The 14,279-nt window shown below is 41.9% G+C and overlaps 1 protein-coding gene across 3 annotated transcripts in view; it reads right to left on the minus strand.

Moving 5' to 3' along the window:
• Positions 1 to 14,279, minus strand: part of Nfia (nuclear factor I A) — a 338,635-nt gene that overhangs the window by 148,688 nt on the left and 175,668 nt on the right. For all 3 annotated transcript variants that reach the window (XM_041652193.1, XM_041652192.1, XM_041652191.1), the window contains exon 3: positions 13,204 to 13,269. In XM_041652193.1, coding sequence (XP_041508127.1) covers positions 13,204 to 13,269 — 66 coding nt within the window. The remainder of the gene's footprint in view (positions 1 to 13,203; positions 13,270 to 14,279) is intronic.

Consider the following 14,279-nt stretch of genomic DNA (forward strand, 5'->3'; position numbering starts at 1 on the left):
GTGGGGATGATGAGGATTCTCAAATAAGAAGCCTGAAGTCTTGCCAGGCCGGGCCAAGGCAACCCTTTTCTCCTTGACTGACAGCCAGCATTGCTGTAGGGCTTCAGACACATCTCTACCACAATATAGCAAACAAAAACATATGCTGTTTGGCCAACCATCTGAGTCCTAGATACAGGGCCGCACAGAGGACATGGGCAGGGAACCACACACTCTCCACAGAAGCCCACTGAGTGTGGACATCACCCACGTGCTTTTGATCTTTACAGTTTCTGCTGGTTTGTTTAAAAAGGTCTCGGTGTGTAGCTGAAGATTCAGAGTAACCTCAAATGTATTCTCTTGCCTCAGCCTCCAGAGTGAGTGGATTCTATGTGTACACACTCTACCTGGCCATCATCAGTAGCCTCAAAAAACAGCAGCCCTTTAGGAACGGCTCCTGTACCAGGCTACAAGGACACAGCAGCCTTGCTTTGTTCTGTGTTTATAGTAGAATATTGAACTCATACTTGGTGGGAGATAGACACTACACTCAGGAGAGAATGGAGAACAGAGATAGGCAAAGTTCTTGCTTTCATGGGGTTTATAATCCCCGGATACCTCCCTTTGCAGTTATTTCTATAATCACTGGACAAATCCAATAGTACAATGGCAAGAGTGGCAGTTACTTCAATAATCACTCAACAAACACAATGTTACAAGTGCAAAAGGGGCTCCAAATTCTAAGCAGACTATTTCCAAGCAAACTTCGTGGAGAAGAAAGAGAACGATTTCAACAGCATTTCAAATAACTTTCTTATGTCTGTCCATTCTTTCTGGAGAAGCTGCTAACTCTAAGGAAAGCTGAGAATTTGCATGGCAGAAAGGATTGCCGGGTAAGGCCCGACAGCGTGAAGGGTCTGCCTTCTCCTGCTGTCTGTGCCGTTCGAGGCGTATCCGCACTCAGCTCCCACAGTTCTGTGACTAAGGCCTGGAATGATATCTGCAAGACGGCAGATGTTTAATAAATAAATGTTGACTGGATGAGTAAATGTGATATCTGAAGATTTAGTGTGAAGATTTTTATAGTTCCCTGTAAACAGCAAGGAATTGGAGGCGAGAACAGTCACGTGACAGAGATGCACGCGATGAGCTTCACTCTAAAGGAGACCCCACCAGCAAGCAGTGCCAAAGTCCTGGTGGCCAGAGGGACACGGGGGATGGGCTGGCTTTCAGTACTTTCCCATTACATCTCTCAGGCTTGAATTTTATTATAACTGACTCAACAAATGTCCTTTTCAGAGCCCGACTCGGCAGGCTCGTGAGTTCACTGTGAAGCTTGCAGCCTTCTCTTCAATATTTACACAGTGAAAGGCCATTTGATTTGAGCTCTGAGGACATTAGATTTTGACAGCTTCGAAATGTCATTCTCAAAGCAAGGACTTCACATGAAGAGAACCCTGCCTCTAACTATCCTATAAATGCAAATATCCTTGACCAGAAAACCTTGAGCATGATGCTCTAAGGATGCTAGCGAGATTACATGGAGTTCTTTTTAACTGTATTAGTTTCCTTCCAACATCTCTTAAATTGAATTAGAGTAAAGTGGGGACGGCCTAGGTTCGAAAGGTGGATGCCAAAGAAGTCACATTTTAATTTCATCTCTGTCTCTCATCCACAGATGCTTTCTGGCTGTCAGCGAGGCAGTCAGCATGCTTTATCCCAGGGAAACAGGTGGGGTGACCGGCCACCCAGGCACTAGACACGAAGTGACCAGAAACCACTGTGCCTGTGCTGCATGCTCTGTACCCAGGACCTCTCCTCTGCATGCTCGTTTTGCTTATGGAGAACCTGGTGCATTCCCTCTTCCATATCAAGAGGAGGGAAGTCTTGCTTCATACCTTATCAAGGGTGCCAGATCTACCAATTAGGAAAATACCTTGATGGTGCATTTCCACCATAATTAACAAGGGAGATTGCCAAGAATATTAACTGAAAAATGCAACAGAGCACAAGGTTGATTCCTCTGCATTTGGAACAGAAGAGGAAGCAGCAGAGGGTGAGAGAAGACAGGAAGAGAGAAGAGAGCCAATGGGACAGAGGGCAGAGGCCAGTGCTTTTAAGAACAGCATTGTTTACAATCCGTGTGAAGATGCTTTTATCTTCTGAGGCATTACCCAAGTGCTTCTCATCTACCTTGTTCTCCCTACACCCAGAGTCAGTTACATGTGTCATTTTCATAGGTACATGGTACACAGACAGAACATAGGCTCAAACATCTGGGCCACAGAGCATGGAACACAGAATCCTAGAACAGGATAAATATGTGTGTGTGTGTGTGTGTGTGTGTGTGTGTGTGTGTGTGTGTGTGAACTGTCTCAGCAGGAGCAGCAACTGAGACCCAGAGGAGAACGTTCCCCCAGCCAGATAGGTAGACTTCAGATTTTCTCGATATATGGAAGGGAGATTTAGAGATAATCCCAATGGGTAAGAAGGCCCGTAGTCATCCAGTGACTGTGCACACTTCAGAACGGAGACCAACGATCTCATGTCTTCTGTGCATTCTTGTGCACCACCATTGCTGCCTCTTGCATAGCCTCAAACCTTCACCATGCACGCCAAACACTATCCAAACACACCCAGGAGAGCACAGTTGCATTTTATGTAAATACCTTCTCAACTCTCTGTTTTGCTCACATATGTACTTGACTGGGTCTGATGTTGTTTCTGTTTATATCCGTACTGCCTGGCACCACGTAGATTAATAAGTAGATGTGATTAAGATCAACCGGAAGGAAGATGAACGCCTTTTTTTTGATAGTATCATTGCTAAGTACAAGCCTTTTGAAAACCTCCAAAGTACCTTATTATCCACCATCTTAGTCTCAAGGCTCTCTGGAGGGAGATAGTAATAGAACCTGGCCCCTTACTGGCTACCAACCATGGACATGCTCTTTAGCCACCCTATTGCTCTCCCTGTCTATCTTGATAACCGCTGTGGCAAAATCAGATTGGATCCTCAAAACACTTTATACCATTTACTATAAGGCTCTCCTAGCCTTGCCTGACTGTGGTCAGCATTCTTGCTTGCCCTGATGATGTGCAGAGATCCCACATGGAAAGAGAGTTGAGTTCTGACAGTCCATGTGACAGATGATCAGGTTCTAAGCTTTGCTCTTATTTTAAAAGTTAAATGTCCAGGTCCTTTACACAGATAAGTGCTCCCTGGCTTGCACACAGTCCTCCTACAAGTCTGCTCAGATGGAACTGAACCCAAAACATATTTGGAAAGGATGAGTAACACAGCATAGAAGATAGGCAGTCTGCACATATCCCATCCTCTCTGACTCTTCCTGGCACCTGCTAAAAGCTGTGCAGAACCCTCTCACGATGAGGGACATCGTGTGTTAATTTCTCTGGTGAACTATTTCTGAAAGTTATTTATCATCTCTCTTAACTGAAAATTCATCTTTCCTTTACTTTTTTGAATAAATCCAAACTATGGCTTCTGATTAAGACCCAGTGAGTTCACAGGAATAGAGTCGCAAGCAAAAAACTGCATCTCATGCAGCTCGTCCTGGTGAATACAAGTTTGAGCATCATTTCTTAGATTGTTTTTCCCCTTTCCACCAGTTGTTAACTACTAGTCTCACTAAGGCTGGCTGGGAGAACTCCCACAGTATCACTCTGCAAATCCTGCAGCTGAACGGATACGCTGCTCTGTGCTTCTATTTCAGAATGGGCGACGTATCAATCCCCCTTCTGTTGTTAGGGTCTTTCTAAGGGTTCAAAGCTGTAACAAGGCATTCAATTGAAAAGCTTTCAGTTTAGAAAACATTTGAAATTTTCAAAGAAGGTCACCTGCTCCATGGGGTTAACATGATCTGTGAATGTGGGAACTGCCAGGAATCAGATATCCTAATGAACTTTGTCTCGCTCACTGCGAGCGGAGAATTAACCAATTCTTTTAAATAATTCACAAATCTGAAATGAAAGAGGTAAGGTGAAAATTCTTGTGTACTGCTCAAGAAAGAATGGGGATTGGAAGTAAGCATTTTATGTTTCCAATAAAACTACATTCTTCCACCTTCTGCAATTGAAGCAGTTTCAAATTTACTGGCAACTATATTTGTTTTATGCCATCCAACAAACATAACAGCACCTGGTTTAAATATTTAAAACAAATCCCATTTTAAATACTACCCAACTCTGGCAAGAAAACCAGATGCAAAGTTAGTTCATTGCTTAAAAATATCCACTAATGAAACCTAAATTCATAATATTTGACTTCCTCCAAAAAGCCCGAAGAATGTTCCTAAAATATAAGAATACATTTTCCGTAAAATATTATTTGCCAAAAATGAAATCAAGATGTCCACTAAGAGATGCTTCTTCATACCCTTGAGGCAATAAGGTGGCAAGAGAGATAGTGGGCTCCACTTGCTGAATATCTCTTGGGAACAGTTGCAAGTGCTGGTACCGTCAACACATACGCATGTTCACAAACATTCATATTTGCAACACTCACAAGAAATGACCTAGCAGCTTAAGTCTATAAAATGAAGCCTGTGGCTGCCTGAGTAAAACTTCTGTAGATATCCACCAAGAGGAGATGAGAGGGGAGGGGAGGAGAGAGGAAGGGAGGAAAAGGAACAAGAGAGGAGAGGAGGAAATGACTATGCATCCCAAGAAACAAACAAGAAGCAAAAGGCACTAACACTGTTAGAAGCAAAAACAGCAAGAAAATATATATCTTGGGGAAAATTCTGACACAGAAAACCAAACGCCCATTCCTCATCTCTTCCTATATAAATCCCTACATGCAGGACCACCTCTCCCCACCACGGCACTGGGACTGCATTACAGTCTGGAGGCTCTCTCTTGTCCTCCATGCTGTCTTTCAGACAGAATCCCATCAGGACTGTTTTTCTTAGAGAACCCGGATGAACACCCAGGTACACAAAATGCCGTCAAGGAATGTAAGCTTTGATCATAAAAACAAAAATGATTGTTTTCTTTATTTACCCCTGAAGTCCCAAAGAATTTAATTCTATTTCCTAGTACCGTTTCCCTTAAGCCTGTGGCCATTATTCATTTTTTCCAGTTAAAAGCATCAACTTTATGCTAATCTAACGTCTTCAGACCAGCTTATTTATTAGCCCAAGCAAACTTGTCCTGAGAAACTAGCACTCTGAACAGAACACTCAGCTTTTCCTGTTTGAAAGATGGAATCCTCTGCTTTCCAGCTTACCTGACATGCCTTTCTAGACTCCACCTCTGAAAGTGGAATTTTCCAGAGCTCAGTTTTGACAGTTTTCTTATATTCACCATCTTTTATGAGGCAAAGCGTTCTGCCAATAGCAAGATGTTATAAAACACACACACACACACACACACACACTTCCTTTGCCTTTTCTTTCAACGGTGACTTTCATAGGCCCCAATGGGTTATTCAATTCATATCCCACTGATTAAACTTTAACCCTTACTTTCATAGGTTGAGTGACTCTCAACTATCTCTACCGCACCTATTGACGACCCTTGACAACTGGCTCATTGTTCCACAACAACTACTGGGCAAGGTACCAAAAGTCACGAGAACTTGGAAGTAGTCTCCTCGGGTTTCATTTTCAGTGAGCCAAATTCCAGTGGTTTGACCCTTGGTGATCAGTGAACTCATCACAGACTAATCAAACCTTCCCACACACCATTATCATGGCTACTTCGGAAACTTCTACAGAGTGTGTGGAGAATATGGACTAGTTGCCAGATAAAATATAGAATTTGGCTTAAATAATGAAGACTTTGAGTGTAAGTATATTCTATGTACTATATACCCCAGAGCCAGCTTTCTTACTGTTCCTTTCTGCTAAAACAGAAGTAACTAATAATACCAAATTTTACTATATAATCTTTGGGTTTTAGTTCAAACGGCAACATCCCCGAATGGGACCATCCTGTGAACCTCTGTACAATAGTAACGCATCCTCATTCCACTTCACTTCTCTTCATAGAATGTAGCATTACATGTCATATTACATGTCTGTTAGTCAGTTTATCTAGTCTTCTGGGCCAAGAAGGGAAACATATTTAAGAGCTGGACTTTGCTTTGATCTGTGTTATGCTAAACATCGTCCCTGACGCTTAGAACACACGTGACAAATAGTTGAGGCATGAGCGAATGAATCTTCTCTTTTGCACCCCTTTCTAGGCTGTCAAGTCCTCAAGAAGAGGGATGTCAAAACCATGTCTGTGCTGGCTCAGCACTCCTAAGCACACGGCCTAACTGTGCCCTGAAGACACTCCCTTGCTGCCTTCAAGTCACGTGGCTGAGCTTTCCTCCACAGAGGATCATGTCTGGCTTTCAGTGACAGCTCTCCTTCGCTAATGTAGCCTGTTCAAAAGTTTCCCCTTGTTCATCTCTGAGCACACAAGTACTTGCTCGCTGTCTGGTTGTAAAATACCCACAGAAATCTAAGCAAACACTGCCTCCTGTGTGGACAGGTTGTTGGAGGGCTAGTTACTCTCTGGCTCGGACTTGCCACGGTGCTCTTTATTCTTCTCTTCTTGGATGTTTGCCATATGATGCCTGTGGATGAGACATATGAGACTTCTTGGCTGCCTTAGGGTTCAAGTCAACCAAGTATAGAAATTAACAACTCAGACGGAGCAGAGTGCTCTGCAGGAAATGCCATCCCTCCTCCCACCTTGCTAGGGTCATCCCAATAGATCTCCTGAACAATAAATTCATGCCAGGGAAACAAAGTTTCCAGGACCTGATAAAAACCCAAGGAGGAGAAAAGAACGAGAAAGATAGTGTGAGAAAAGTGCCCAAACCCTTGTGGCTCTATGAATCTTTCTGACAGACAACTAATCAATCTGGATTAGTGGCCCCTAAGTCACCAAATACATTATTTATATCACATTGCATTGACTAATATTACCCATAAACGGATTACTTCTTTTAAAAAAAAAACAACAACATTGCATGCTTCAAAACAACAAATTCTTATTCAAACAACAAATGAGAAGAGATCTCTTTGTGTCAGGGAAGGCTCATACACAATTCCTGACTCCAACGAGGCCCCCTGATACTTCACCATGCTGATCTTTGATTGATGGGGAAGTATGGGAAAAGTGGCCATCAGAAATGGTCCTTTTAATGGCATCTCCATCAAAGGGTCCTGTGGTGCTGGCTCCAGGCTCAGCTCACGGGGAGAACATCAATAGCAGATAGAGCTGCGGCCAAGCAGCAGGCAAACCTTCTACGGCACTGACTTGACGATGGCTTCCCCACTTTAATTCAAACGCTAGGCTCCAGATCTGTGAGTACAAATTATAAACTTTCCTATTTTGAATGTTACACTAAAAGGGCACTCCTGGGCCTCTCATGGGACACGGGAACAAATGAGTTGGAGAGACAAAAGGAAAACCCATTTTCTCTTCTTCCCCTCGTAATTAAATAATCGTAATAATTATGTAAGACGTTAGCGATGGGGGAGGGGAAATACCTAAAACAGATCACCTGCTTGTCCACTTCAGAATCTGAAAATCAGGGAATGGGATCTAAAACCCTCCCTATGGGATATCAGCCGTCAGAGCTGAAGCCCACACAGCAGTGAGCCTGTGTGTGGACAACGAACTGCTCACAGTGTGTGAGGGTGCAGCCACTTCTTTACAGCTACTCCTTCCTCCACTTTCCACACTGGACGCTGTGCAAGCTCAGCCATTCTATTGCCTCACTTGTCTTTCTCAAGAGGAGACCCAGAAGTCTAGAGAAGCTTCTAAGGAGATGACGATGGGGCACATGTGCTGAACTTACATAAGAAGTCAGAATTCATCAGGTTTCAAACTGTGACTTCAGAGCAAGCCATGGTCTCTTAAAGAAGAGGGACTGGCTCCATTGCATGGCTGAAAAACCATCAGTCGGAACTGAATCACAAAGAGCTGAAAACCAGCAGGCATTTAGGCTGCAGTGTCTCCCCGAGTTGGGGCCTTTACATATTTTAGAATATTGATCATTACCGTTATTGCCGCTATTTTGGTGGTCACTCTACTGTGTCTGTCCCTGAAGAGTTCCCTGAAGAACACTGCAGAGAATAATTGTTGCTAGGTAATTGTCAAAGAAAGTCATGCAAATTATGAAATATTGATAGGCTGTCTTTACAAGTCAATGGTGCCAGACTGCTCCTGTTTTGCCAATGAAATGCAAGTTGTAGGAGTGTGTGGCCTTCACAGCTCTTGAAATGACCTAAAAATGGCATATTCATCAAAACCAGCCTCTAATGTAAGAAGTCCACCCAGCGGTCACAATTTATTCAGTTTGAAATAATTGACTTTTCTGCCTTTTCAGTGTTATGAACATTGTGATTTAATATCACAGCACAGTATTATATTTGTGGATGAAGCAGAGAAAAGAAAATATTAAGTTGACTTTTTAAAAGAACATTTACCAGAGTTAAAACAGGTTCATCCAAAAGAGAAAAAGAAATTTATAGTTTTCTTATCTCACCCCCAACCTACAAAGTGCATCTTGCATGAAATTCTTAAGCTAGGAAGGAAGTATCCTTGCAACTTGTTTGGGAAAATATTAAAATATTCAAAATGTATGCACGAATGAGTGAGAATGATAACTAATAAAACAGTAACAACTATGGCGAAGATCAGCTGATTCTTTGTTCATCTAGTAACATTTAACAGTGATATTGAGCTTAACAATTTAAGATGGTACTGGAATAAATAAAATTAATCAACATAAAAGCCAGAGTCAAAAAAACAAACAAATGAAAAACAGCCAGAGTCAATATTGTTGTCGGCAGGTAGAATTTCATAATCTCAAAATCTGGGACAAGTGTCATGATTAATGGCTTCCCTACTTACACACGCCCATCTGAGGCTGGATGCGGCAGCATGGTGTAGCTGCTGGACAGGAACGAGCATCACTAAACTCAAAGACAGTGACCCCAATACTTACATGGATTCTCACTATCAAAACAACAACAACAACAACAAAAATCCATTTATAGCACTAAGGCAAGGTGAATAAGACAGACATAACTCCTCTCTTCCTGGCAGTGGAATTTTGCCCCTCTCATTTTTACTTCTGGGTGCTTCTCTGTTACTGGTAGGACCTAGTGGGGAATGCTGTGTCTGAGGATTGCCTGTGCTGACTTGACTCTGATTCTCTGCAGCCTAACTGAATAGGGCCTTGATTAAGCAGAAATGGTATTTCATAAGCTTTGCCCTCATCGGTGATGGACTTGATGCATTGGAGCAGCAAACTTCATCTACATTGCATTTTCTACAGCGACCAAAGATACCCAATGCCAACCTCACATGGTTTGGGGGAGCTAAGCTTAACCCACTTGCTCTAGCTTTGGCTCTAGCAACAACTGGTAAAATCTAGATAATTCTGTGTGTCATTTCCCACATACAAATTAGATATTCAACTTATATAGAGAATATCCTCCTCCCTAAAACCTTTATGATGACTAAATATATAAAAAAAATAGATGGGTAATGGCAACACTTTATCAACATAGTAACTCTACTTATTAAGCAAATAAATGCCCTTATCCTGTATGTTCAAAGTGAAGAGTTAGGTTATGTGCAAGATCGTTTTAAAGTGAATCTGTCATGAATTCTACCTTAGTCAGCTTACAAACTTTTATTGGTTTGCTTGGTTTTTCTTTTTGAGGGGGGTGTTATTTTCTTTAATTTTGGTCTGCTGTTGCTTTCTTTTCTTTATTCTTTTAATTATGGTTCTGGGATTGAACAAGGGGCCTCATCTACACTAGGCAAGCGATCTACTATTGATTTATACTCCCAACACAATTAACACCATTTTTCAGGTTCTACTTGCTTTATGCCCAGGTGGGGTGGGGTGGGGTGGTAGGGAACTTAGCTAATATCAAAGAAATTTAAGCAGAGTCCCTTCTTTCTAGAACACCTTTTAGAATACACACCCCCTGAGGTCCCAGGAACTCTGAATCTTCTCTTCCATTAAGTCCTTAAGCTCACAGGAAAGAAACAGAACGAGGACAGAGATAATCAGCAAAGTAGATGTACACTCTAGGACTTAAGGAACTTCCTGCCAAACGTCTTAGAGACCATCTACAGAGAATGGCCCTGCAGTTCCAGGTTATTTCTGACCACATTCCTTCTGCCCCAGGACTCCAGCTTGGGAACCTTGAATAGTGTCTGGTGTTCATGGCAAGCCTTACGTGAAGAACCTTTGGACTCTCCCTGTGAATGAGGCATTATACTGTCTCTACCCCTGCTCTCATTTCAATATTCATGTAGTAGGTTCCTTTCAGTATTTCTAGTATGCTTACAAGAAAATTAAGTTTACAGAAGCAGCTCATTTACTCACCCAGCTACTATTTAATTTGAACACAGGTCTGTCTGGCTCCAGAGGCAGTTTTGCCCATTAGATTATATCAATTTTGAGTTTCAGAAATGTTGGTATTTTATTTCTGGGCTCCAGATAACTCCTTAAAAATTTTTCCATCTACTGCTCTAATTGTACAAAGATTTGTGTTTTCTCACAGTCAAGTCTTAAGGGAAGAGGAGGAAAGAAAGCAGAGTTCTATAGAACCCAGCAGCCTGCCTGCAGCGGGTGAAGGCAGCTGCATCCACTTGAGGTAGAATTGCATGGCCTAGCTGATGGCTGGAGAGGAAGCAGCAAGTTACCATTTGGCCGTTCAGTCTCTAGAGTTTACTAGGGAAACAGCATTTGCTTCCCATTACCTTCATCAAGAGCGATGGGAAAAAGATTGTTTTCCCGTGTGTGTGTGTGTGTGTGTGTGTGTGTATGTGTGTGTGTGTGTATTTATATCGAAGGAACAGTGCGTTCTCACTTCATCCGAAGAACGGATTTTTGTCACGCCATCACACAGCAAGATTCCAAAACTTCACAGAGCTTAGCTGGTACACCTAGGAGAGCTTTTCCTTTCAAAATGAAACCAGATACCATTGAGAAACTCATGTTCACGCTCATAGTCTGGGGCAATGAGGAAGGACTTAACAGTCAATCAAGGCAGCACTGAGAACAGGCTACCCAGTGCGTGCAAATACCTTGCCCTAAGATCTTCATTTACTCCCTTTGTGATTCTGTGTCTTTAACAAAGAAAATGTGATATTTTTCTTCCAGTAAGGTCACCTGAGACTGGCAAAGGGCAGATGGAAGAAAGGAGTGGGCTGACCTTTTCCAGCAGAGAGGTCTAAGACACAAGGGCTTCTTCTTTAACGAAAATACACCGAAGCTTGGAAGGTACACAGTTTTTACATTATCTCTTGGATACAAACTCTCCCTCTCTTTGAACTCACACTCACGGATGCTTGAGGTAGCACCAAGTCATCCTGGTTAAAAGTGGACTTGGCCAGTAACACCATGCCTTTGGCCAAAACCCTGGGTGAGTCATGGGATGATTTTTGGCCGGGACATGCACAATATTGGTATTGCAGGCAACTCCAGAGAGGTATGCCAGGCCTCTCCAGGCTCAGTTTATATTTGCATGTGAACAGCTTGCTGGCCATTTTTTGAAGGCAGATGCATCGGAGACCTGATGGAGGGGTATCCAGACCTAAATATGTGAGCTACACACCCTACAGCTTATCAGTTTGTAGGATAAAAATAAAGTCATCTCTGGACACATCTTCAGGAAGATGAGCACAAATGTATTTTATGAAAAATGAGACATTTAAGGCATCACCAGCCAGGCCAAAAATAAAGAAACAAGTCTATAAATATTGCTGCATAGATTGCCAACAAAAGATAATATGCAGCTGCTTGACACTCAAAAAACTCTTTAGAGGTCTCTCCTTTTTTACTTTATTTTATTTATTTAGTAATTTTTTTAACTATGTCTTGGCAGGGGCAGGAAGGGGAACCTTTGATAAAGAAAAATTCACCAAAATACCAGAGTGAGGCTAGGGAATCATCAGTTCACATTTAAGGTCACAGTGAAGAACTGTAACAGAGTTTCCAGGATGGACAAAATAGAAAGTATTCTGAGCAATTAACGATAGGATTTCTAATGTTAAGGTGAGCCCTCCATCACAGCATACCAAATCATTCAGTTTGCCTATCCTTTCCGGATAATCAACTGGAGATCAAAATGGGAAAAAAATGAAGAAGAAAGAAGAAAGAGGAGAGGAATTCTTATTCAGGAAGTGGGAGATGAAAAACAAAGAATGATAGCATTATATGGGCAAGGAAAATGGAAGAAAAGTCCTGAACCATTATTAGTATCTTGATCTTTTTAATATAATGTCACTGAAAAGACTTCATATGTTAAGCATATTACCTTACTTAATTTTCACTAGGGTGATACTATCTTATTCTGGATAAATAAATGAATACCGTGCGAGGTTAAGTCATCATTTTAATATTACAGACATTAGTCTCACATTTGAGGAATTTAAAAGGCATCTATATATTGACCTATGATAGACTGCTAGTGTATAGCTCCTGTTTTATTAAATGAGTAGTTTTGTTCAATCCAATATTCCAATATATGACTATGTTTTTCATCCTTGCAGTGTGTATCACAAAGCTTGAACAATTCACACAATAGTATTATATGTAAAGTGTGTTTTCTCTCTTAGGAAGGTCTCTGCAGCAGTAACTTCACGTGGACTCTGAGATGAGGCTCAGCGGCAGAGGACCTGCCTAGCATGCAGGGACTACGGGTTCAAGCCCCAGTCCTGACAGCAGGGGAAGAGAGAAGGGAAGGAAGGACAGTGAGTGATAAGATTGCTCTGTTTACACAACTGAGGGATTTCATGGTCTCTTACTATTTTATTTTAGACAATTTAAAGCGAAAAATCTTTCAAAGATATGGCGCTTTCTTAAGGCCATTTGCAAAGGGCTAAGATTTAAATTATCCTGAAGACTAATTGTCCTTCTATGATCTTCAATAAACACCTTTGGACACTTCTCATTTTGAAGAGAACTGTTACAAAATGCCCTGAGAAGTCCATGGTACTTCTTACATGCTGTCCTAGAAAGTACCTTGGCAAATCCAGCCCTCCTCACATTTGTCTAGAAAATTCAATATCCTAGTGAGGAGACTTGCAGAAAAGACTGGGGTCGGGGCCGAGGCTGCTGGATGCCCCTTGAGTTTTCTCTTTGAATCCTCAGCGTTCTTGCTGTGAGTGCTCCTAGGGCAGCTGCTGGCTCCTGGGGACTCTGATACAGCAGCCAGAGTCCCATGCTAAACTTACCATTTTCTGGCTGGTCCTTAATGTCAGCATCACTTGGCTGGCTGGGACTTTCAGATTGACTTGAATCTGAAAAACATAAAAAATACAGCCAAAATTACAGGATCTGTGAGAGAAAGTGGATCAGAGGTGCCAGACTTTCTCAAAAGGTTCGGCCTAGAACCCAAGAGTGAGGATGTCAGGAAAATGACGTGATGAATGAAAAGACGGTAAAGGAAAAGCGGGAGGGGGCAGGTGCATGAGCCTTTAGCTCAAACACCCAGTTTGCCAATGCGTCCTGTAGTTCCTCTGTGCTAGATCAGTAACTGAAGCTCTTCAGAACCATTCTCCAAAGGAAAGGTGGTCCCCAACTCACTTCCTCATTACTTATATACTGGCATCTGGTAATGGCTTCATCCTCCATCACATACCTCTGAGGCTTGATTCTGACCATAATAAAGGGCATATTTTGAAGCTGGTACTGAAAAGCCCAGACAGCAGCACAGACTACAGACTCACGCCACTCAATCCCAAAGTTCTAGCTCATGTGCTAAAGTAACCAGTGCCCAGACAAGGCTTCCTGAGGCTCAAGCTTCCCTGCAGCACAAATGCTTTCCTGCAGTGGTAGGTATCAACCTGGGAACCTCAGAAGGGTTTGTTAATAAAGGCAGGATCTGCTAAACCTTTGCAAAATTTAATTATTTCTTCTTTTAAAAAATCATAATTTTTGAACTTAAAGTTTTTTTTCCATTAAGTTAACTTCTAAGTAAGATAGCTTAAAATAACTTTTTTTTTCCCAGAATGAGACAAAATGAACTTTCAAAAGAACTCCACAGAATTAGAAGCAAGTGTAGTTAGTGATATGTTTGGGAGAAAAGAGGGAAACCGAGGTGCACATCTCAAAGGGAATAAAGCATTTTCAGACATGTAGGCCAACAGACACAAATAATTATTTGAAGTAAATATATTAAAAACCTCTATATCTGAGGAAAGGACGGATTCTAACATTACCTGATGCCACAGCTTTACAATCAGTTATTTTTAATCTGACTGTGCTTCAGCAAGAAGCCAATACTCAATCAAGAGTTACAGCATGTAAC

Source organism: Microtus oregoni, unplaced genomic scaffold, assembly GCF_018167655.1.
Source record: "Microtus oregoni isolate MIOR12 unplaced genomic scaffold, Mior012 000005F_ref0000423, whole genome shotgun sequence".
In the NCBI taxonomy this organism is placed as follows: Eukaryota; Metazoa; Chordata; class Mammalia; order Rodentia; family Cricetidae; genus Microtus; species Microtus oregoni.